Source organism: Typopeltis vanoorti, chromosome 9 (genome assembly GCF_054136105.1).
Source record: "Typopeltis vanoorti isolate ZY-2024b chromosome 9, IOZ_Tvanoo_1.0, whole genome shotgun sequence".
Classification (NCBI taxonomy): Eukaryota; Metazoa; Arthropoda; class Arachnida; order Uropygi; family Thelyphonidae; genus Typopeltis; species Typopeltis vanoorti.
The window spans coordinates 72,934,712-72,959,430 of NC_143557.1; the positions used below are offsets into that span (position 1 = coordinate 72,934,712).

Consider the following 24,719-nt stretch of genomic DNA (forward strand, 5'->3'; position numbering starts at 1 on the left):
AAAAGTATCCAATGGGATGAAGCTTGTCTTCTCCATAGAAGCAGTTTTCAATATGAACGTCTTTGCGAAGCCCTTTTACATCTTCCTAATCTGAATCAGAACGATTGTCGCTCTCTCTCTCTCTCTCCTAAAAGTTTGAGAGATTCTCATTTTTTATGTAAACATCAGAAATAGTTTTAATATTAATTATTAATATATTAATTTCTATCTCGCGGCAACCGTTTCTAATTGGTAAACTGGTTGTTGTATGTACCTTGTGTTCCTGTTCTTTGTTTGCTTGTTTCTACACACTGATGATGCACTGTCATTTTCAGTACCAAATAGCTGTACTTTCCTTAACGTTAGTGGTTATCGTATAATTTGTTGTTTATAGTTAGCCACAGGTACCTTTAAAGATATAAAGGGTGTCCCAAAATTCACGCAAGATTTAAATTTAGCGCCATTTGTGCGGTAAAGTGTTGCCAACGAGAAAAAAAAAAAGACAACGTGACAGCTGACACAGTTCAGGGTTATTAAAAATGGAGCACTACACGAAAGACAACGCATTTTCATTGTTGAGCAATATTTTAAAAATAATGAAGGTTTGGCAGCTACTGTTCGCAATTTTCGTACAAAATATGGTCCGAACAGTGATTTAACTTCATCAACTGTGAAAAGACTAATTAAAAAATTCAAGGAAACTGGATCAATTAGTGATCTTATACACTCTGGCCGTCCTTCAACAAGTTGTTCAACAGAAAACATCTAAGCAGTTCGTGAGGGTGTTGCTGAGAGTCCAGGAACATCAATTCGGCACCGTGGTCTTGAATTGGGCATTTCGAGAAGCTCTCTACAGCGTATTCTCACGAAAGATTTGCATCTTTATGCTTACAAAGTTCAATTGACTCAAGAATTGAAGCCTACTGACCACACACAGCGAAGAGAGTTCGTTGAATGGATTATGGAACAACAACAACAACAACTAGTGGATGCTTATTTTTCGAACAAAATCATCTTCAGCGATGAGGCTCATTTTCATCTTGGTGGCTTCGTTAATCGACAAAATTGTCGCATTTGGGGTTCAGAAAATCCACGAGTGATTGTTGAGAAACAAATGCATCCACAACGTGTCACTGTTTGGTGCGGATTTTGGGCTGGAGGCATCATCGGTCCATTCTTCTTCGAAAATGCGGCTGGTAAGGCAATAACAGTTAATGGTGCTCGCTATTGCGACATGATAATCCAGTTTTTTGTGCCTAAATTGCAAGATATGGATGTGGACGACATGTGGTTTCAACAAGACGGTGCCACATGCCATACAGCCCGAGAAACAATTCAATTACTGCATGAGTCATTTCCTGGTCGTGTAATTTCCCGTTTTGGTGATCAGAATTGGCCGCCCAGATCATGTGACTTTTTGAAGTCTAAGGTTTATGCCAACAAGCCCACGACCACCCACGCCTTGAAGGAGGAAATTGAGCGCTGTATCAACGATATTCAGCCACATTTATGCAAAACGGTCATGGAAATTTCGACAAAAGAATGCGTATGTGCCAGCAAAGCCGTGGAGGCCATTTACCCGATATGCTATTCCATGCATAACCCTATACTGTATACTTTATGAATCAATAAGAAATTACAATTTTTAATTAAAAACCTGTGTTTTCTATCAAAATTACTTCTTGCGTGAATTTTGGGACACCCTGTATTACGACAGTAGCTTCCACTTAGTAGGCCACATTGGTCGTAGTCTACTAAAAATAACTAACATTAGAACTTCCGCATGACACATGATATTTAAATCTTCGACAAAAAAAAAAAAACTCTGTTTAAATCATCATTAGTTAACAGATCTCATGAGCCAACCAGTCCTGTTTAATTGGTTGGCTTATGAGATTTGTCCGTAATATTTTCAAAATTGTATTTTTCACAATTTCACCGTAAGGTGTCTTTAGTAGGAGCGGGTGGTTAAGTCGATTGTTTATTAAATGTGGTAGAAGTATGAGAGGTGTAACATAAGGATAATAAATACAAGTACATATTCACGTATATGATAAACGATATCTCAGTTCTCCTCCGAAACAATAATGTGGCTTCTCAAAAATATGAAAGGAGGTAAATTTATTATATTTTAGTGAAAGCGGCATAAGTAGAACATTTAAGCCACCCTTTCATTACAAAATAAGTTTTTCATGACTCCTTTGAAATTTAGGATCTTGCGTTCGTTTATCCCTACCCCCTAATAATAATAATAATAATAATTATTATTATTATTATTATTTCTGGCGACTCCATGAGTCCTTAGACTCATCGAGGGAGGCCCTAAACATCATGTCCACACAACTATGCGATTACATTCTCACAGTATCTATCATACCTTGCCTTGAACTCGTTCACCGTCATAGCACCCACAACAGACTCTGGCAGCTTATTCCACTCATTTACCACTCTAAAAGTAAAGAACCCAGCTCTAACACTCCTGCTAACCACACCCTTGCCCAGCTTCCATAGGTGTCCCCTAGTTCTCCCACAATAATGTTAAAGGAGTTTTGCAGTATTGTAGTTCATCCATTATTCAGGAATAACTTGGTGATAAACATTTAATTCTCTACATAGAAGTAGTGTGGTAGTTAATATTTGCATACAGCTCCAATGTTTTTCCAAAATTAATCTGGCCATTTTTCCCCTGTCAATTATCCTGAGAAGGAAAATTTTTACATGCATCAAATGTAGAACACTTTTCCTTAAGTAGTTTTAAAAGTGCAAGGATAGTTAGTGCATTAAACGTAACTGCTGCTTGATGTACATGTTTCATTGTCATGCAGTTTGTAGGAAATTATAGACCTATCTTGGTCTATAAAAAAAAAAACTTGGTTAAGTGTTTTTTTTTGGGGGGGGGGTAAGTTGATGAAAGCCAGGATTATTATTATTTAGGATTCAGCAACTCTAGACAGAAGTATAGAATATGCCACAAGGAACAGCATGACTTTGTTAATGGGCAACTATTCTTCACATATCCAGCTTCCATAGAGTGACAGTGATTGGAAATTGCTATACTGGGATAATGTATAGCTATTTCATGACTGCATTGTAAACAAATGATACAATGCAGTATCATTTAACATGATACTGCATTGTAATCTGCCAGATTTTTTGTTTCACAAAATGATATTTAACAGTTTGTTTGACGATGCCAAGACAGTAGTAAAAGCATTGTAAGAGATCCAGCACGATGACTTGAATAAACTGTATTGTGGGCAGGACCGGCTCTACTGACAGTGCAACGTGCTCGTTTGCACGGGGCGGCAAAATTGGCCTAAGCTATATGGAAAATGAGTCATAAAAAGTCATTTATTCCTTCTCTGTTGAAACCAGACTTCAGGATGTCATTAGTTAAATTTTTACATAATAAAACTTCATTGTACTGTATATTTTTTAAAAATCATAATCATTTAAAATAATATAGTATTATGTTGTGTTTAATGTTGCACTGTCAGTGTTAATTTCAGACGACAATAGCAGAATGCCTCCAATCTTGCATTGATTTTCGATTCCATTGTTGGCTGTGAGTTGACCTTGACCTGAGGTTAAATCTCATTTAATTAACGAGACCAAACGATCATTATCAGATAATTGGTTAAGAGTAAACCAATTAAAGAAATAGAATCAAATTAAATAAATACAATTGTGTAGTGATTGTTAATAATACTTTTTTTTTGATACAATTATTAGGATTTGACTTTTAAAATAATTTTAACATCCCGATATGTCTGATAAAAGAAAAAAACTATCAGGTGCAGAATATCACACACGAAAATTGGAAAAAGAATGCAATATTCAGAACAAAGGCTTTGCATAAATATTTAAACACTGAAACAGCTAATGTAGTACAAGAGAAAATAAGCGAAAGGACGGAAACCAAAAATTCTGAGCTCGTGGCAAGTACTTCTAAATGCGACCCCAGTAATGTTGATATTAGTAACAATGAGGGTTGCAAAATTCCTAGGGCCGGTCCTAATTGTGGGCAGAGGAAAATAGTTGACTATTCAGTGTGGCTGAGTGTAAAGTTATGCACTTTGGACTGACTGAATAGATTCAGAACTGTGCATTATATTGACTGAATGCATTGCCAGAAATTGATTAGGCAAGAGATTTAGGAACTCGATACCGACTTAGTGAATCCTCTCTGGACTCTTCTTGAGGATGAGGAATAGGAGAGGATTCAGAGATGAGTGCTTTATCTCATATAAAGCACTCCATAGGCATTAGGCCTATAGAGTGCTTTATATGAGATAGATCCAAATGCTTTACCAACATCCAAGTCTTGTAAAACAAGTAGAGATAGGGAAATTATTATTATCATTTATAAAGCTCTGATTCATTCTAGATTACTGTGCTCAGATTTGTTTGCCTGGGTTTCTTTTATTATATATTATTATTAAAATTAGTTCTCTAAGGAGTCAAAGGACTCGTGGAAGATCCACATCTTCATGTAACATGAGCATCAAACCCTGCCTTAAACAAATTCATGGTTTCTATGCACACTCTTAGGTGACGCATTCCACTCACCAACAACTCTCCATGCAAAGAACCTTTTTCTGTTCCCTTACGTTCTCCTTAAACAGCTTCTAGGAATGGCCATTTTTCTACTCTTGTCTTCCTCCCCTCTCTGAAAAATCTTTACATTATTCTGGTAACAATCTCTCACTAACTTGTACATCACAGTCATATCCCCCTTTCTTCTGTTCATGAGGCTCAGCAAATTTTATTCCCTCAGTTGTCTTCATATCCCAAATTAAATGGATCCCGAAGTCAACTCTTCTCTGGACTTTTGGATTCAAAAGACCGCTGTACTCCTCTTCTTGGGAAATGATGAACAGAAGAGGACTCAGGAGTGAGTGACTAAGATGGTTTTATTGTAAAACATTTGGTCTACAGAATGCTTCATATGTGGATAGATCAATGCTTTGGCTTGTGGGTTCGAGAAATTGATTGATTGATTGATTTAGGAAAGGATTTGAGAGGAAGTGTTCACTTGTTTGCTGATGATGCAAAGTTGGGTAGAGCAATTGTGAGTGCACAGGATGTCAAAATTTTACAGGATGATTTGGATAGTTTGGAGGACTGGGCTAGGAAAAATGGATGTCAGTTTAATGTGGCAAAGTGTAAGGTTATGCACTTTGGGGTGAAAAGAATAGCAGCAGTATATCGCATAGGTGGAACCGTACTCCAGGAGATTGATGAGGCCAGGGATTTGGGAGTGCTGGTGGATAGGGAGTTGAAGTTTAGGGGGCACATTGCAAAAGTAACTAAAACAGCTCACCAAATCACTTGGCTTATGAAAAATACTTTAACATGCAGAGAGATGCAAGTTGTTGTTCCTCTGTATTGAGCCTTGATAAGACCCCATCTGGACTTCTGTGCCCAGTTATGGGCACCAGGGTTTCTTCGTGATGGGGAGGAAGTGGAGAGGGTCCAGAGACGAGTGACCAAGATGATAGCAGGTCTGTGGAATGAACCTTATGAGAATAGGTTGAGGATTTGTGGGTTGCAGAAATTGGACGATAGGCGAAGGAGGGGATATATGATTGAGACATTCAAATTACTGAAGGGTTTTTATAAGATTTATCCAGAAGATATTTTTGAAAATATGACTGGTGGTGGGAGGACTAGGGGCCATGCATGGAAGCTGGGCAAGAGCGTGGTTGACAAGGGTGTTAGAGCTAGGTTTTTTACTTGGAGAGTGGTGAATGAGTGGAATAAGCTTCCAGTCTGTTGTGGGTGCTACGACCATGAATGAGTTCAAGGCAAGATATGATAGATACTGTGTGAATGTTGAATAGTTGTTCCAGACATGATGTTAGGGCCTCCCTCGATGAGTCTGTCGACTCCTTGGAGTTTCCTGGAACAATAATAATAATAATAATAATAATAATAATAATTGATGGCGGAGAGAGGGGGATATGATAGAAATATACAAGTTGCTAAAGGGATTTTCTAAAATTGATGCATGTGAAATTTTTAAATATGTGACAGGAGGAAAAGAACAAAGTGTCACTACTGGAAGTGAGTAAAAGTGTGTTTAACAATGTTTAGTGGAGGATGATGTTATATGGTGAATGAGTGGATTGATACCAGATGTGGTTTTGAGTGCATTATCATTGAATGACTAAGGAGAAGTATGATAGGTATTGTATGAATGATGGTGAGTATGGGCCTCCTGCAATGATTCTTTAGACTCCATGTAGATTAATAATACACACACTGCTTTTTTTGGGATGGTATGGCATACTGGTACCTTTATTAACAGTGACACACACATGGATGCAGCGTCATTTCATTGAACTTTTACTGCTAGTAAAGAATGTATAACAGCACCTATTGTTTTACAAAAAAAAGTGTGCTGTGTATACATAAATACAGTACACACACACACACACACACACACACACACACACACACACACACACACACCAGCACCTACGGCATCCCCCCCGAGTTCCAGGCTAGTAAGCCAGTAAGCCGGAGACAAAAAACGTGACATAAAAACGTTTCAAATTTTGGCTTATCTTTTTATATATATAGAGTGATATATTGACTTATTAGGTACCTTCCTCTCTCCATATACCCAAATGTAAACCTTAGATGCTTTAATAAAACCCTCTAGTGTTTTCATTTCCATATGTTTATCACCATGCAGATCAAAATGCAATTATAATAAATACTCACTTTTTTATTATGTATATGAGGATTTTATGTGGTTTAAGATAATTTATCTTTTTCCTTTCTTTAGATATTTCATACACTCTTCTGGCTGGCCAAGATTATCATATTGGTAGGAAAGATACAAATATTTTGATAACTGGGGATCCATCAATTAGTCGAAAACATGCAGTCTTGTATGTGTCATACTCCTATACTGACATGGTAATTACTTTGATTTAACGTACTGTTAATAATCTTTAAGGAAATTAAAAGTGGTTCTAATAAAAGTTAATAGATTTTTATATCACTTAAAAAATCAGTTGCAGTATTTATCTATCTAACAAATCTCCTGTCTTATTATTATTACTGTTGATTTCCATTGAATACCAGAATTCACTGTGGGTTACTTTAAACTCCTCCTCAACCTATTGGTTGGTTAATATGAGTTGTTGGTAGCGGTCTTCTGTGTTGTATTGTTAGTTTGACTATTTGGTAACTTTGTCTATTTTTGATATCACTCATGTATTGGGTTTACTAGGTCTTCCATCCATCATTCCCTCAATCAAAATTTTCTAATCTGAGTGTCTTAGTGGACATCCTATCATGTTATTTCCCCCTTTTTTTCTATTGTATATAGTATTTCTCTTTTTTTTTTTGTCTTTCTTAATACGTCTTCATTTGTAGCTCTTTCTGTCCATGCAGTCTTTAGCATTTGGTACCAATACCATATTTTGAGTGCTAGAGGTCTTAATTTATCTCTTTTTTGAAGAGTCCACATTTCTGACCTGTAGAGGGCCACACTCCAGACAATGCTTTTAATAAAGTGTTTCTTTGTTCTCAGCGACATACTCTTTGGTGTTAATAGTTTTCTTATCTCCTTAAATGCTTTTTTTGCTTGTGCTATTCTTATTCTCACATCTCTTCCACTTCTCCATTGTTATTGGGCTTCCTAGATAGGTAAATTTTTTACTCCACAATTTAGTTTTCTCCTGCACATGATATATACATTTTTGTCTGATATCTCACATCTCTTCCACTTCACCATCTGTTATTGGGCTTCCTAGATAGGTAAATTTTTTACTCCACAATCCATATAGGTAAATTTTTTACTCCACAATTTAGTTTTCTCCTGCACATGATATATACATTTTTGTCTGATATCTCACATCTCTTCCACTTCTCCATCTGTTATTGGGCTTCCTAGATAGGTAAATTTTTTACTCCACAATCCATATAGGTAAATTTTTTACTCCACAATTTAGTTTTCTCCTGCACATGATATATACATTTTTGTCTGATATCTCACATCTCTTCCACTTCTCCATCTGTTATTGGGCTTCCTAGATAGGTAAATGTTTTACTCCACAATCTATATAGGTAAATTTTTTACTCCACAATCCATATAGGTAAATTTTTTACTCCACAATTTAGTTTTCTCCTGCACATGATATATACATTTTTGTCTGATATTAATTATGTGTTCTCCAGCCAGTAGGCCTGATGGAAAACCTACTACCTCAATATGAGGTATGAATAATATATATATAAAATTGCAAGTCCTGTACAGCTCAGTGAAGTAGTGCTTACATCCTCTGTGTTAGGCTGCCTGAAGATAGACAAGTTTGAGTCTAGTCGCTGACTGGAGAAACTTTTTCTAAGCCTATCTTTGACTGGTTTCTAAGTTAGTTTGCCCATCTCTTCATCAGTTGCCACCTATAATTAGTGATACACATGGGCCAGCTATCTCTGATTGGCTACCAGTGGAGATTGAACTGCCCACTCAGTCTTCAAAAGAGATATGGTTTAAAGGCCTCGTCTACTCCCTATAAGAGAATAAACTGCATTAGCTGATTTCGATTTCTTTTGATTTTTTATGAAATTGCAGTTTGGAGATTATTATAGTTATTTTGGTTTATTCAGTGTGTAAATTATTATGATAATATATGTAACACTTATTAAAAAAATGATAAAAAGTGCCATTTATTCTCATAATTTGTACACCGTATTAAACATTCAAATTTAAACAGATCTCATTGTTTAGATTAGAAATCAAGCTTTGATGAAGTGGAGAGGTGCAGTTTTCATTGCACTATAGCAAAAGCTACTGGAATAATTTACTGTAGTGAATTTTCGGCAAAGTTAATACATAATATTGTATTTATTGGACCATGGTTTTGATAAACATTTATACATAATCATCCACTAGTTTCGCCAGCTGTGTCTGTCTGGCTTTATCAAGACAAGAAAGGTTATACTAATATTAAATGCAAAAACAAAAGAATGTAGTAACGACTTAAGACAGTTGAGAACATATTAACGACTTTTAAGTCATTACTGCATTCTTTTGTTTTTGCATTTAATATTAGTATAACCTTTCTCGTCTTGATAAAGCCAGACAGACACAGCTGGCGAAACTAGTCAACGATTACGTATTAATTTCAATGAAAAAGGAGCAAATAATAACTATCATTACTAGTGAATTTTCTTTAGAATAATCTTGTATCTATTAAGCTTTGTCAGGACTTTTTATTTGGTAGTTTCCTATATGGAGTGAGTTTGTTATGTCTACCCTATACAGTATATATAAAATGATAAGCCTTTTTATGTAACGTTTTTGTGTCACGTTTTTGTCAAGTTAGTTGAAACGTTTTTAAACTCAGGGGCTACCCTGAGTGTTGAGTCTTCAAAATTCGAGTCATCAGAATTCAAGGAGAACCGGCCTACCAGTCTGGAACTCGGGGGAGTTGGGCACCAGGGGGCAGAACCCCCCCTTTCGAGTTTCAAAATTCGAGTCATCAGAATTCAAGAAGAACCAGCCTACCAGTCCGGAACTCGGGGGGGTTGGGTGCCATAGGTGCCAGGGGATGGAGCCCCCCCCTTTTGAAGACTCGACACTCGGCTACCCTGAGTGTCGAGTCTTCGAAATTCGAGTCATCAGAATTCAGGGAGAACCAGCCTACCAGTCCGGAACTTGGGAGCGCTGTAGGTGCTGGGTGGGTGGGGGGGGGCCTAGTATAACAATATTTGCTGTAGTGCAAGTTGCAGTATAATCTTTGAAGAAATTGAATTGTTTAACTGGAGCTAACAAAGAGAATCATATTATTTGAACTACTTTCAAACCAAGTCAGTTACTGGTATTTTAAATCAGGGAATTGAATTATTGGTTGAAAATGGTTGATTGTTTGTGAATGTTTGATGGGCATACATACATACTTGGAACTGTCACATTTCAAAGTGTGCAATCCAAGGTCTGTATGCATGAGATTTTTGATGACAAGACTTGGTATAAGATGTGATACCCTGGCCAGTATTGAGCTATGTGGCTAGATCGTAACTTCTGCTCAATTACGTTTTATCTTCTTATTATTATCTCTTGTTATAAATTCAGTTAGTTGAGGGCTGATATATCAACCGAATATGAAGAATATTTATATTATACTGCGCCACTCCATATTTAGAAATTGCAAAAGCAACTTATATAAATCAACCTTCAACTGTATCTGGTTATCATAAGCTGAATTTAGGCCGAGGCTCTCACTATTGAGCAAAACTCCCGCTATTGGTTCGAAATATTTAGTGAGTGGTGTAATGAAAAAATCAGGCAAATACAAGATTCAATTAAAACAAAATTATTTAATGCAGTGACACATAAATTACACCATAACACAATATTCCATCAGGGACATTATGATTGAACGAATATAAAGTTCTCATTAAGTCTCTAGTATACTACTCACCTGAGCTTAAACTTTATAATTAAAGATTATATTATACAGATCTTATCCTTCTTATTACAAAGAGCTTATATCATAACTCTACTGTGATTAAGGTTTCATTTCAAAACAATTTTAAATATCAAATCAGTTCAAGATATTCAGAAGAATATAACTCATGAACATTCTGACATTCAATTTGTATTTCTCTAGGCTAAGTTAATCAATTTTAGTTCATGTAAGTTCGAGATTCCTAAATCACAACGAATAGGCTTCACGGTATTTTCATTCAGTTAATGAACACTTAATTCAATAACGTAGCATTTGTTATTTGAAGAGGGAAAAGTCTTAGCACATCACATATTAAATCTTGACTCGCTGAATACTGCAACTAGGAACGATTTACTTTCGGAGGAATTAATTTTCGTTACTTCTTGCTAAGTATAGTAAAGGTAATCTTACCAGGATATAGCTTCAACACATCATAAGTAGATCAAACAACAATTTTTAAGTCCTTACTGACTTTTACTATGTAGTAGCACAAACTTAAAAGAATCTTCCATTTCCACGACTGATTTATAGACTCGGGAGAGTATAATCTTTATGCACTTGGTTTATGTTATCTACTTATTTCTTCGTTTTCTCATACGCATTAACCTATTTCTTGCACTATTTCACTGCTATGCGTTGGGAAGTTTTGGTAAAATTCCAACTCAGAAAAAAGTAATTTTTAAAGGACCAAGCGATTCCCGGTCCTTTAAATACCATTTTCGGCAAGTCAAAATTCCCCTCCAGTCTCCAGCTACCGTTCTCTATACTCCCCTATTCGATTCTGTTTTTACTTACGTTTTCGTATCTACTCCTTCCTTTCCCCCCCCAAAAACTGGTTCTCACCGGTTTAGCTCACATCAACTTCACCTTGTGCATAGTATAGAGTAAACATGGGCTAACTAAAAATAACATAATTTCTCATAGCAACCAATCAAGTGATACCACGAAGAATCTTCTGGATATATCAAAATTACATATATTACAGTTTCTAACATTATATTAAAGGAATTAAATTCACAAAATTAATGATATTTTAATACACAGCTTTTCATAACTGTAATTTATCCCAAACATATATAAATAAATAAATATCGATTAACATAACTTGAAGAAATTATATAAATAGCAAATTATGAGCATGAGACTATTAGTTTAAAAAAAAAAACAAATGTTGCTCAGGGAATGTTAGATTATGTTGGACTCTGAATGATATATTAACAATTTCCTTTTCTCTTCATTCAGAATCCAACAGTAGCTATTTGAATGAACTATAAAAATAAAAGAAAGTGTTTTCATGTAAAATATATATATATATATAAAAAACTGACAATATACCTGGTAAAGTGTTTGTTCAAGAATTTATAATTAATGCGGACTTTAATTAAAAATAGGGCTTATCTGTGCATGCTATATTGTTCACAGTAGTTCATTGTGTTGGTCCTTATATGGACTGCAGCATCTAAAATAAGACCTGGTAATACATATTTCCACTTTTGTTTCATGTGCTGGTTCTTTTTTTGTGTCTTAATTAGACAAAAACTCAAACGTTTTATGTCTGCAGTATTGTAATTTTGGCCAGTTTTGCATACTATCATAACTCCATTCTGTTAAAAATACATATAATAATGGGTATCAAAAGTACATAATCTAATACTAGTGGTAAATTAACCTTACTGAAATCATAGATAAATTTCACTTGTAAGAGAGCCTCTGTGTCTGAATAAATATTGATGATGATGACCTTTGGTTGAATCCCTTCCAGAATATGAAGAACTTTTATAAGGGCTTTTCTGAAGGTGAGTTAGTAAATTACATACAGAAGGTTTTTTCCCTTCTGGAAACTTGGGTTTTTCATCCTGCAAAACACATAAACTGGCCAGACACACACATACACACACATACATGAAGGCACACATACAATTAACAGGCATAATACACTGGCCTTATAGCTTTAGTTGGCTGCAACTCCAAATAGCCCAGTAGTCACCTGTATGCATTAAGGGAGCACTCACTACCCAGACCAGTTTCAACCTTTATTGAGGTCTCATCAGTGGAGCCAGACCCAGATTATCAAATAAAATGTACTTTGTAACCAAGTGAAAAAAACTTTCTACAACTATCTTTGATCCAGAATATTTTCTGAATAAGGTGAATACACCTTTTTGCTACTTGTATATGAGAAATATATGAATTCTACATTAATTCAGCCTTTATATCTTCCTCTCTCTGGCTTCCACTGATGAGACTTCAATAAAGATTGATACCAATCTAAGTGGTGACCCCCCCTCCTTTAATAAACAGCATAATGCACTTCTGAAAGGAAATCTGCTTTGCATTATGGGATACTAAGGCAGTTGGTATGAAGTCATCAGCTTCTATGCTGATGACTTCTCAACTGTGCAAATAGCCCAGTTGAGAAGATACTTCACATGCAAACTTTGTTTCCTTACACTTGGATAAAGGAATAAACAAAAACATAATTTCTTGGTATAAGTAAGAAATAATTCGATGGGAAATATTCAATTGTTTGCTGATGATGTAAAATGGAAGAACGTTTGCATGTGAAGAAGATACTCCACATGCAAACTTTGTTTCCTTACACTTGGATAAAGGAATAAACAAAATTTATTGGTAATTTCTTGGTATAAGTAAGAAATAATTTGATAGGAAATATTCAGTTGTTTGCTGATGATGTAAAATGGAAAAAAGTGATGTAGTGATCCTGCAGGATGATTTAAATAGACTAGCAGTGTGGGAAGGGAGTCTGTGTGGTTGTCAGTTTAATGTGGTCAAGTGAGGGGGGGGGTCTGGAAAGTTCTGATAAATGCCTAGACAAAATTATATTAAAGCAACTGATATAACTACAAAAAAAAACATACTAGTAGCAGAGTTATGAAGATGATTTGTTCTTATATCTTCATTTGTTCTTTCTAGTAGTTATATTGGTTGCTTTAATTTCATTTTTGTCTAGGTGTTTATCAGAACTTTCCAGATTCCCCTCGTATTGATGGAACTGAACTGCAGGAAACTGATGAGGTTAAGGACTTCAGGGTGATTGTTGGCATAGAGTTTGAAAGTTCATATTGCAAAGGTAGCGAGAACAATGCATCAGATTATGTGGTTGTTGATGAACAGACTAACAAATGGGGATAGAAGTTACTGTTCTCTTTATATAAGGCTTTAATGAGACTGCATCTGGACTACTGCATGCAGATCTGGTCACCCTTATTCCGGACAAGATCCAGGGGCGAGTGGTAATAAGTATGGCAGATCTATGGAATACTCCTCATGTGAATATTTTAGCTGTTTGTGGACTTCAAAAACTAGCTGATAGATGAAAAGGAGGGGAAGACATGATATAAGCATATTAGTTATTAAAGAAGTTTTATAGGACTCACACCAAAGACTTTTTTTTTTCAGTATATAGCAGAAATGGGTGGTCACCCATGGAAATTGTGTAAGAGTGTAGTTAGCAAGGGTGTTAAGACTAGATTTTTTGTTTGGAGGGTGGTGAATGGGTGGAATGGGTTGCCAGAGGCAGTGGTGACTGCTTCATCGGTGAATGATTTTAAAGAGATGTATAAGTATTGTGTGAATAATGTATCTCTGGTGATGAGTCTTCTTACTCCATGGAAATACCTATATAATAATAATAATAATAATAATGCACTTTGTAACTAAGTGAAAAAAAAAAATTCTACACAGTTTGCTAACGAGAAGTTATATTATACAAATTTGCTTATGTTTTAACATTTTGAACTGGTGAGATGCATATACAGTGGTATGCTTGGATCTTGGTAAGGCTTTTGATAGATTGCCACACAACAAGGTGGTAACAATTGAAATGAATGGATTGGATAACAGACTATTGAGTTGCATATGGGGGTGGGGTCAATATTCCAAAACAAATAAGTTACTCGTAGTGTGCTGCTGCAGGAGTCTGTTTTGGGGTCATTATTGTTCATCGTGTATATTAATTATATTTTTTGGTGAGCTTAAGTGGAGATATGTAGCTGTTTGCAGATGATGCAAAATTGGGGAGAATAATGAGTAGTCAAGCAGATGTTGTGAAGGATTTGAATAGGTTTTATGAGTGGAACTGTCAATTCACTATTGCAAAGTTTAAGGTCCTGAAATTTGGTAAGCAATGAGGTAACCCTCCTTATCTATGGAGGGTTACCTTGGGGAATAATGTTAAGAGGAGGGTTAATTGGATAGTAGTTAGATGGAGGAATATCATTAAGCATGAGCTGCACAAGAAGAAAATACTGTGGAGGGTATTTTGTGGAGGGTATAAAGAGAAAGGTGACCAGCAAACTCATGAATAGTACAAGGCTCAGGCAAGAAAGGTGACAGCACAGCAGGGAAGGCAAAATCAGATCATGAAAAGAATCTAGCCAAGCAGACCAAAGGAAATCCCAAGGAGTTCTTTCGTTATGTGACAAATAAGAGCAAGAATGACTATGGAAGATTAATCTTAATGAATGATGATGGTCACAAGGAGACAGAAGCAGATAAAATAGTTGAGTTACTGGGTGACCACTTTTCAAGGGCAAACCATCTTAGTGAAGTTAATGCTTTAAGATATGTGACAGACACTGATGTGGGAACAGAGGTGGTGAATTGGAGATGGTTAAGGTATTGCAGATCTCAGTCAATACAGCTGTAGGATTAGATGGGATATCAGCTTGGGTTTTTGCAAAAATGTGCAAGGGAACTGGCAATGCCTCTGACTAGGCTCTTTAAGTGTCAGCTAAGAGGGCAAAATAATTCCCTTGTATAAGCGAGGTTCTAAGACTGCAGTAGCAAATTATAGACCAATCGGTATCTCAGGCATAGTGGTAAAAGTACTAGAAAAATTGGTCAAAAAGAGAATTCAAGAATGGATATATAAAAATATGATACTGTATGAGGGTCAGTCATTGCTTAGTAATTTACTAACTTTTTACAATAAACTAACAGTTGAATTGGATAAAGGAAATGGCTAGCGATGATTTTGCTGAATTCTGCAAAGACATTTGACAGAATACTATAAGTTAATGGTGTCAAGAAATTATATTCTTGGTTAATCCTTTATCCAAGTGTAAGCAAACAAAGTTTGTGTGTGAAGTAACTTCATAACTGGGAACTCCCAGTGATGAGACCTCAATAAAGGTCGAAACCGGTCTGGATAGTGACCCTTTGCATAATGCATAACATTATACATGTCTGTAAGGATATGTGCTTTGCATTCTGGGATACAAGTGATGTGAAGTCATTAGCCTCTATATACGAGTTGCCCAGTCGTGAAATTACTTCATGTGCAAACTTTGTTTGCTTATACTTGAATAAAGGACTAAACCAAAACTATTAATTTCTTGGCATCTCTAATTTATAGTATAACCAAGTGGAAAAACTTTCAACACATTAACATGTCGAAATAAGGAAGTTGTTATTCCTCTTTATAAGGCCTTGATATGCCACATCTAGATTACTGTGCTCAAGTCTGGTGTCCTGAGTTTTTTGGGGATGAGGAAGCAGTGATAAAGATGGTGAGTAGACTGTGGAAAATATTCCCTATGAGGATAAATTGAGTGTATGTGGATTGCAGAAGTTGGTTGATAGCAGGAAAAGAGGGAATATGATAAAAACATTTAAGTTGCTTAAAGGGTTTTATAGGATTAATGCAGGGGAAATGTTTCAGCACTTAGCTAGAGGGACCAGAACAAGGGTCATCCCTGGAAATTGAATAAAGGTGTGGTTAGCAGGAGTGTGAAGACTAGATTTTTTGCTTGGAGAGTTGTGAATGAGTGAAACAGGTTGCCAGAGTCAGTTGTGAGTGCTTTGTCTGTTAATAGGTTCAAGGAGAGGTATGATAGATTATGTGGATAGATTTGGTCTCCCATGATGAGTCTTTGAACTCCATGGAGGTGCCCATAATAAAAATAATTGTATAAAGCCTTGATGAGTCTTCTTATGGATTGCCATACACAAATTTGAACACCTGGTTGTCATGGTGGTGATGATGATATATTATATTTTCTTGAACAAAAGAAAATGCTTTTGGATGCTGAGGAAGCTATTAATGTGATGTGTTTATGTCAGGGGAGACTGGAGGAAAATATTAGTCCATGTTAGAGAGGGAGATCTGATTTTGTCTGTGATTTGTGCATCTGAGGGTAAGGGAATGTGAACTGAGAAGAGGCAAGACTTGACTCATTATGACATTGAAGATGACCAGATTGCCCTCTCCCCATTGAAGAATAGTACATAGATTGATGTTTAAGGCACTAGTTGTTGATGATCTGGATACTTGGGATATCTGAATACCTCATGGTTTGTTAAATGAGCAAAATGAATTTTTTGCTTATTTTACTCATTTAACAAACTGTGAATAGGATTAGGATTAGTGGTAATTGAGGAATCGTTGATGTAAACGAGAAAAGGTAGGTAATAGAACATATCCTTGGGGTACTTCTGTATTAGTGGTGAAGCTTGAAGAGAAAAAGCCATCAATCATGACATGCATTTAGCAACCAGAGAGGAATTTGACAATCCAATTACAGGTAGTGGCAGATAGACAAAAGAATTGCAGTTAGTTTAAGTAGGTCCCAATGCTAGATATGATCAAAAGCACTGGATATGTTAAGAGTGATAGCAGAAATTTCTCTGAACCTTTCCATTGCACATGTCTAGTGGTGAGTGATGTAAGCTAAGAGATCAGCTATGGATCTTGAATGGCAAAATCTATACTGGTAGTTGCTGATTAATTGGTGAGCCTCTAGGTAGTACAGAAGTTGGCTATTGATGCTGTTTTCCATATTTTGGAGAGGACTGAGGTGATGGCAGTTAGTCAGTAGTTTGATGATAGACTTTTATCTCCCTTTTTTTTGGAATAGGCTGGGTATATGATAGTTTGCACATGTTGGGATAAGTACCAACCAGCCATGTATAATAGATTGGTGTTAGCTCTGGATCATGATGTTTGAGAACAAATTGTATTATGAGATAACCAGTGTCATATTATATTGGTGGGATTATGCTAGAAAAAACTGATAAGGCTAGGATTCTTGGAGTTTTAGTAGATAGGAAGCTGAAGTTCAAGGGCTGTATTGCAAAGATTGCAAATGCAACTCAGAAGATAATTGCAATGCTGAAACAGACCTTGATGTGTAAAATATCAGGAAGTAATTTTGCCTCTTTACAAGTCCTTGATGAGACCTCACTTGGACGATTGTGCATAGGTCTGATCTTCTGTTTTCCATGGTGATTTTGAGTGTGTAAAGGAAAGTGTTTTAAAATTATATCAGGATTGTGGAATACAGATTATAAAGAGAGGAGAATTTGTGGGTTGCAGACACTAGCAAACAGGAGAAAGAAGGATGATATGACTGAGATAAAATTCTGAAAGGATTACACAGGAGATCAGTAGATGGAAGTTTTTGTTTTATGCACGGGGGGAAAGGACAAGAGGGCATCCTGGGAAGTTGAGAATTAATGCTGCCAAGAAGGGGGTGAGAACTAGATATTTCTGTCATAGGGTTGTATGTGATTGGAATGGACTACCATTAGATGTTGTTAGTGCAGGTGGCATGAATGAATTCAAACACAAGTACAACAGGTGGTGCAAATAGTATGGTCTCCCTTGATGAGTTCCTGACTCTCTGAAGGTTTCTCTTAATAATAATAACAATGTTTAGTATCATGAATCGGCTAAGGTTTAGGTAATCTGAGAATATCTTCTAGAGCCAAAAATTGTACATATTCTAGCTACAGGCTTAGTAACACCAAGTGGCTCTTACATGAGATATCGAAGAACATATACACACAAATGCCACATTTGAGACAAAAAATAAAATTAAAAAAAAAAAAAGTCAAACAATAGATAAGTGGGAAAGTAAGATGATCAAAGTTGAGTTTCTTTTAGGAAAAGCAGATGTTGCAAATTGGAAATAGAGATCAGTGAAGTATGAATTGAGGACCACATATATTTGTAAAGTGGATTTTAGGAGTTTTTTTTTTTTTCCCCTCATTGCATGTAATCTGTGTCACTTGATTTTTTCATGATTTGAGGTAAGTTGAAATTTGATGGGAAATGAAATATGTAGTATTGAAGTTTTTGTTGTGCTTTATATATAAATTATATATATTATATAATATATATAATATAATTATATATTTATATTATATATAAATAATATATGATTTATATATATCATGCTTTATATGCGGCCTGATTGGCTGAGTGGTTAGCGTATCCACTCTCCAGCCAAAAGGCTGCGGGTTTGAATCCTGCCGTGTTTGTGATTATCTGTGGAAATACTAGTGGTGGTGGTGGTAGATGGTGTTGGTGTAGTTGCAGTTGTAGTTGGTGGATTGAGTGGAAGAGACAGAGTTGTAGAGTAGGTGCCCTCCCTTGATGAGTCTTTGGACACCCTGGAGGTGTTACATAATGATAATAATATATGACTTGGACTCCCTCCATTCATGTTGACAAAATTGTGGCAGTATTATTTATTAGCTGTAAAATTTTTCTTTGGCAGCCGGATTGTGTACTAGACTGAACCTAATTCTTTGATACATTATGCTCTCTAACAGCCAATTTGCAGAATAACTGTTTTAAATCTATATCCTGTAAAATAGTAAATGTTGAAACTCTTCATGCTTTCTGATATAACTTTGAAGTATAATAGAAGAAATGGAGTGAAAGGAATGTATAACTTGGCTCTGGAATTCAAACATGTCTTTGGGTCATTTCAAGCTTCCAGTAACGTGAAGTGGTGGTATTACATTGGGTAGTAAAATTCACATATCACCCTATTGGTGTCTAGTAATACACAGAGAGAGAAACAGAGAATATGGATGCTACACCTCAACTACTACCTGTGGTGTTTCACTTCTAGGTAGTTTTCTCTCTGTTGATGCTTTAGTGCCTGTTGTCTCAGGATAGCTCATGAGCTACTAATAGATCACAAATATGAAGTTGTGGATAGATGATTTGCAGTTTTAGTCTACAGTCTGCTTAGGTGCCAGAAGTAGTTTGTTTACTTGGTTAACTCAAGGAGAATATCTGTAGTCTTTTTTTTTTTTTTAGGTCTGCCTAGTTGTTACAAGCTATTTAGTAAAACATTTGAAGTAAATTGGAGTGGGATGGGACTCAGTAAAAATTGAAATATTTTAAAACATATTTGAAATCTTGTTCACTTTACTAAATGAAATACTCTAATAGAAACATCAGGAATTAAGAATATAAAGTAATTTGAGATAATCATAAAACAAAATTAATTCATATATTCGTAAATTCAAAATAGATTAAAAGGATAATTAATTTATTAATCATTACAAACTTATTCACTATTTTGAATAATTTTGACTGTATTATTCACTAGATACTTTCTACTTAATATTTCAGCCATATCCAAAAAAACTTCCTACTTTAACTTTGAAAGATAATGGATCTAAATATGGAACTTATTTAAATGGAGAAACTAAAATCAGTTGTACTGAAGTTATACTGCATGATGGTGACACAGTTACGTTTGGATTGTGTGAAAGCAAATTCAGGTAAGCAGGTAATGATTCTATAATGTGTTTTGTATGTTTTAAAAAAGTTGTTATATATGTCTATATACTGCGTTTATTCGAATATAACTTGCCCTCGTGTATGACTCGCACCCCCCCCCCCTGATTTTACTTTATGAAAAAAGAAATTTAAAAATTTCGCATATACCTCGCACACGAAAACAAATTTAAACATGTTCACGTTGGGGTGATAGTAACTTGCTCTCCACAGTAAACAACACTCCCTCCGTAGCAGCTACTATACTGTATATGCAAGAAAAACAAGTAGGTTTATTGTAACACTGAATAAGGTACAGAGACATTTGCAGTTTGTGTAATATATTTTTCAACAAATAGTGCAATTAGAGACAACTGGGATAAAAACTGCACTAACTAATGAATCGCATGTCCTCTCCCACAGAAACTGTGCTGTATAGACTCAATCAAAACCATATGTTGCACTGGAACTAAAAACTATTGTCCAATTTTTCAATTATGTGAAATAAGTGTTTGTTTGATTGCATTTGAGTTGAAGAGAATTAGCATTTCAACTCAACAATTGTCAGCTTGCTTTCATCTTTGGATCACATGATCTTTTGTTAATACTGCACCAATCATATACATGTCTTCATAGCTGCTCTATCTCTACTGGTTTACCATTGCTGTCTGTTTTGCTCTACTTTCACTCTGCTTTCGTCTTTGGGTCACGTGATGTTTTGTTAATACTGCACCAATCATATACACGTCTTCATAGCTGCTCTATCTCTACTGGTCTACCATTGCTGTCTGTTTCGCTCTACTTTCACTTCTCATTAATCATTTGTGAAGGATTGTTCATTATGTATCTGAAGTCTTGTAAATTACTGGTAATTTTTGCTTGAAATAATGGGGAAGAAGATGATGCTATTTGGTTTGACGATGCATGCAAGGAAATTGCTCTCGAGGCCAGAAGTAGCGACGGTGAATAGGAGATTCTTGATAAGTCATACCAATTTTCAGTTTTTTCCTGAAAACTTTAGTTTCCGAAAATCCCTGCATATCTCGCACCATGATTTTTTAGCTTTAATTTTGGGGGAAAAAAGTGCGAGTTATATTCGAGTAAATATGGTAAATATTAGTAGCTTTCCCCATGCTCCTGCTCACCAGTCTTTCCAGGGACTCTTCCATCTCATACCACTGTAGCAGCTTTGGCAATATTATATTTTATTGCAAAAAATCAAAATGCTTAACATTAGTGTTTTTATGATAATTCCTCACTTGAGAGATTGTTCATTCTGTTAGTACTGTGGATGTGTAGAAAGAAGACTCTTTTTAATATTGGATTTGGAAACCTGCATTTATACTCAAGGAAATTCATTATAAGAATGGAGGCTCTTCTAAAGTATAGCACTGGAGGGAATAAACAAGGAGGCATGTGAGTTTGGATTCTAGCTCAAATATGGAGGAATGTTCAACATCTGTGGCAACTGTTTTAATATTTATTGAAAAATGAAAGTTACAGGAACTAAACCTCTGTATAAAAGAAAACCTCTTTTTTCTATACTAAATCAAGGATTTTTAGGAGCCCTTAGGGACATCCTCCAAATGTGAGAGAAACATTCAGTAGTTGGATGGATTTCTGATCTGTGTAGAGTTAGCAGTTTGTTTATTAATATTAACATAATTAATAGACTATACACATCACATCCCTGCGCTGCCCACAGAATTGCATGAGCCTGGTTCTGTTAGTACTGCTGTGCACAGTAGTACTAACAGAGAGGTCTAGCTGTATGGGTTAACATGTAGTGGTATGGGTTAACATTAGTAGAGAGAGAGAGAGAGAGAGGTCTAGCTGTATGGGTTAACACGTAGTGAGGAGATTATGAGAACCGTGTAGCTGAAATAGCACTTCACAAGGTTGGAATGCAACCAAAAACAGTAAAACAAAAATGCAAAAAACACTAGGGATCAGTAGGATGTTTGTGTATTGGGCTACTAACTGTTATAATGATACAAGACATATCTGATTACCAAAGAACAGGTCAACCTCACTGCATTAGGATGCAACAGCTTGTGAGGACTGGGAAGGAACTTCTGCCATAATCCTGTGAGAACGCAGAAAATGATGTCCAAGAGATGAACATTTCACAGAGAACAATGAGTGAGGGCCTATCGTTATTCTACTGGACACTTCCCAATACCACAACTAGGGCAAAGGTTTTGACCCTTTTCATGCAGAAATGCCACTTGGATACCCCTGATAAATCACTCCCAACCAAACCATCACTGATGCAGGGTTAATGACCTCTCTGAATCATGATATGCACTGTGCGACTATCCAGGGCATATATCCGATTGTTTTGACAGTTAAATAAATCTTCAGTGGTGAAAATCTTCTCATCTGTGAAGAGGATATCTCTATGTCTGTTATTCGTGTCTCTGCTGTATTCAGTAGGCAGTGGACCTTCCTGCAGGAGGCAAGGACCACATCCAACAGTGACTGGAGGCAAATGTGCCCAACTACATATCACCTGATTGGCCATATGGAAGTCCTGATCTGAATCCATTGGACTTAAATTGTGGTCAGATCTTTTGACATCCCCCCGACATTGTCAGCCTGAAGGTGGATTTGAAACAAGCAGTGTCACCTTTTCTGTTGCATGTTGTTTGTGCTGCCATCGATATGTGGTCTCACAGACTTTGGGCATGCATGAAGGCAAAAGGGGAACATTTCGAACATCGAGTACTGCTGTATGCACATTATACATATGGTTTGTATATGCTGAAAGCTGTAAATGATTTACTGATTGATTAAAGGATTATGCACTGTTCAAGTTGTAACAGTATTTATGGCTAGACTAGGTAAATGTCTCATTCCATCTTCAGAGTGAACATGTATCACTTATGCAGCAAAGGTTTTAACCCTTTTCTTGCAGAAATGCCATTGTTACATGAAGATGGGATGAGATGCCCATCTCAAAATAAATGTCATCATCATAAAATTTGCTGATGTATACTGAAGGAGTATACAGAATACCTGATATAGTACACACACAGATACGAGACCCATCGACATTTCTGCACATGTCAAAAGAAGGAGAATCCATTCCGATAATAGGGTAATCAATCAATTGTGGGATGAGTGTTTATTATTACACATTGGAAAATTAACTTCTCTTTTATGATTATTGTAGTTTTTGAAGTGGTAACTATTTTTCTTGTATAACAGTTGGAAAATTTTATGTATAAAACACGTGATTTCGCATGTTGGTGACCAATTACATTGCCTTATTTCTTTCTCTGCTTCAACATGAATTGATCCTTCTTGGCAGTCTGCCAGCGACAGTTCTCTCTTCTGTGGTCGGACTATAGTACTATATGAAGAGTTTACACAATTACTATCTTCCTGTCAACAATTTTCCTCCTGACTAGTCTATTATCTGTCAGGACTCCAATATTATCAGATTTTATTTCTGCCTTCTAAGACACTTCTTACTGTATCAGTTCACATTGACACACAGATCTATGTGTGTTTTTCCTGCCATCCTGGCAAAAATACTTTTGTTTTTTTTCTTTCTTACCTATTCTGATTAAGTGATGATACCATCTTAGGTTAGCTCTGCTCACTCATTCCTGAATGCTAATAGTGGCAGGTTCTCTCCTAATATCTTCATTTTATCTGATATCAGCTATCAGACCCATAAGTTAAAATTGGTCCGAACACTGTTCTTGCATACTGCTAGCTTGGCATTTTGATTAATTTTCCCCACATTGCATACAAATTTATTCACTTGCCTTCCCAGAATACTTTCTTTGCTTATTCTGTTGACTATTTTCATATTTAATTTGCCATTCTCACTAAAAATTGTATACCTCAATAGTAGAAATGTTTTATTTGTCTTATAGATTTCTCATTCAGGATACAATTGATATTTTCAATATTCTTGTTTTCATGCTCTGTATTTTTATCATTGATTTTTACATCAAATTTATTACAGCAGTTTTTCAGTTTAGTTAAAGAATCCTGAAGACTTGTATTGGATTTATTTAGAAGTGTAAAATGTAATTGAGGATGGAATAAATATTACTGATCATAAAAAAAAATATTGAAAAGATGATATGATTATTCAAGTAAACTATTCAAGGATGATGATAGTTTGGACCAACAAAATTTAGACAGAATACTCCCAATCACTCTGTTAGTGATATATCCCATCAATGATTATCCCTTTGAGAAGAATTATTAGTGATGCAGGGGGACTCATGGTGTGAGATATCATAGGATCAGAAGAGCTATCCATAACCAAGATGGTCACGTTGCCTCTGATTGGAGAAAGTGACCATGTAGTCTTGACTTCAGAGATTATAAACACGAAGAATATGCTCTCGAGAAGAGGTATATAGAACTACAAGGCAGGTGATTATGACAAGCTGAGAAGGAACCTTGAAGCCATGCCGTGACATGAAAACCTGTAAGGGAAGAATGTTAGTAATAATGGGAGATAGTTAAGGGGTATCTAGAGGAAGCGATATCAGATTGTATACCTAAAGGTCAGTAGGGTTAATCAGGTGGAAGTTAGATGGATGAGCAGTATCATTAAGCATAAGCTGCAAAAAAAAAAAAGAAAATGTTGCATAGATGTATAAGAGAGAGGTGACCAGCAAGCTCATAAACAGCACAAAAGTCAGGCAATAAAGGAGACCAGCATGGTAAGGAAGGCAAAATCAGATTACGAGAAACAACTAGCCGAG

At 35.9% G+C, this 24,719-nt stretch overlaps 1 protein-coding gene across 4 annotated transcripts in view; it reads left to right on the forward strand.

The window, feature by feature from the left end:
• The first annotated feature begins 1,958 nt into the window (after positions 1–1,958).
• nbs (nibrin) overlaps positions 1,959–24,719 on the forward strand; it is a 285,502-nt gene continuing 262,741 nt past the window's right edge. For 3 of the 4 annotated variants that reach the window (XM_090397995.1, XM_090397996.1, XM_090397997.1), the window contains exons 1-3: positions 1,959–2,094; positions 6,773–6,906; positions 19,840–19,991. In XM_090397995.1, coding sequence (XP_090254121.1) covers positions 2,067–2,094; positions 6,773–6,906; positions 19,840–19,991 — 314 coding nt within the window. In that variant the 5' untranslated portion in view covers positions 1,959–2,066. Of the gene's footprint in view, positions 2,095–6,772; positions 6,907–19,839; positions 20,000–24,719 lie in introns of those variants that run through there. The other variant, XM_090397998.1, reaches the window with a different exon arrangement.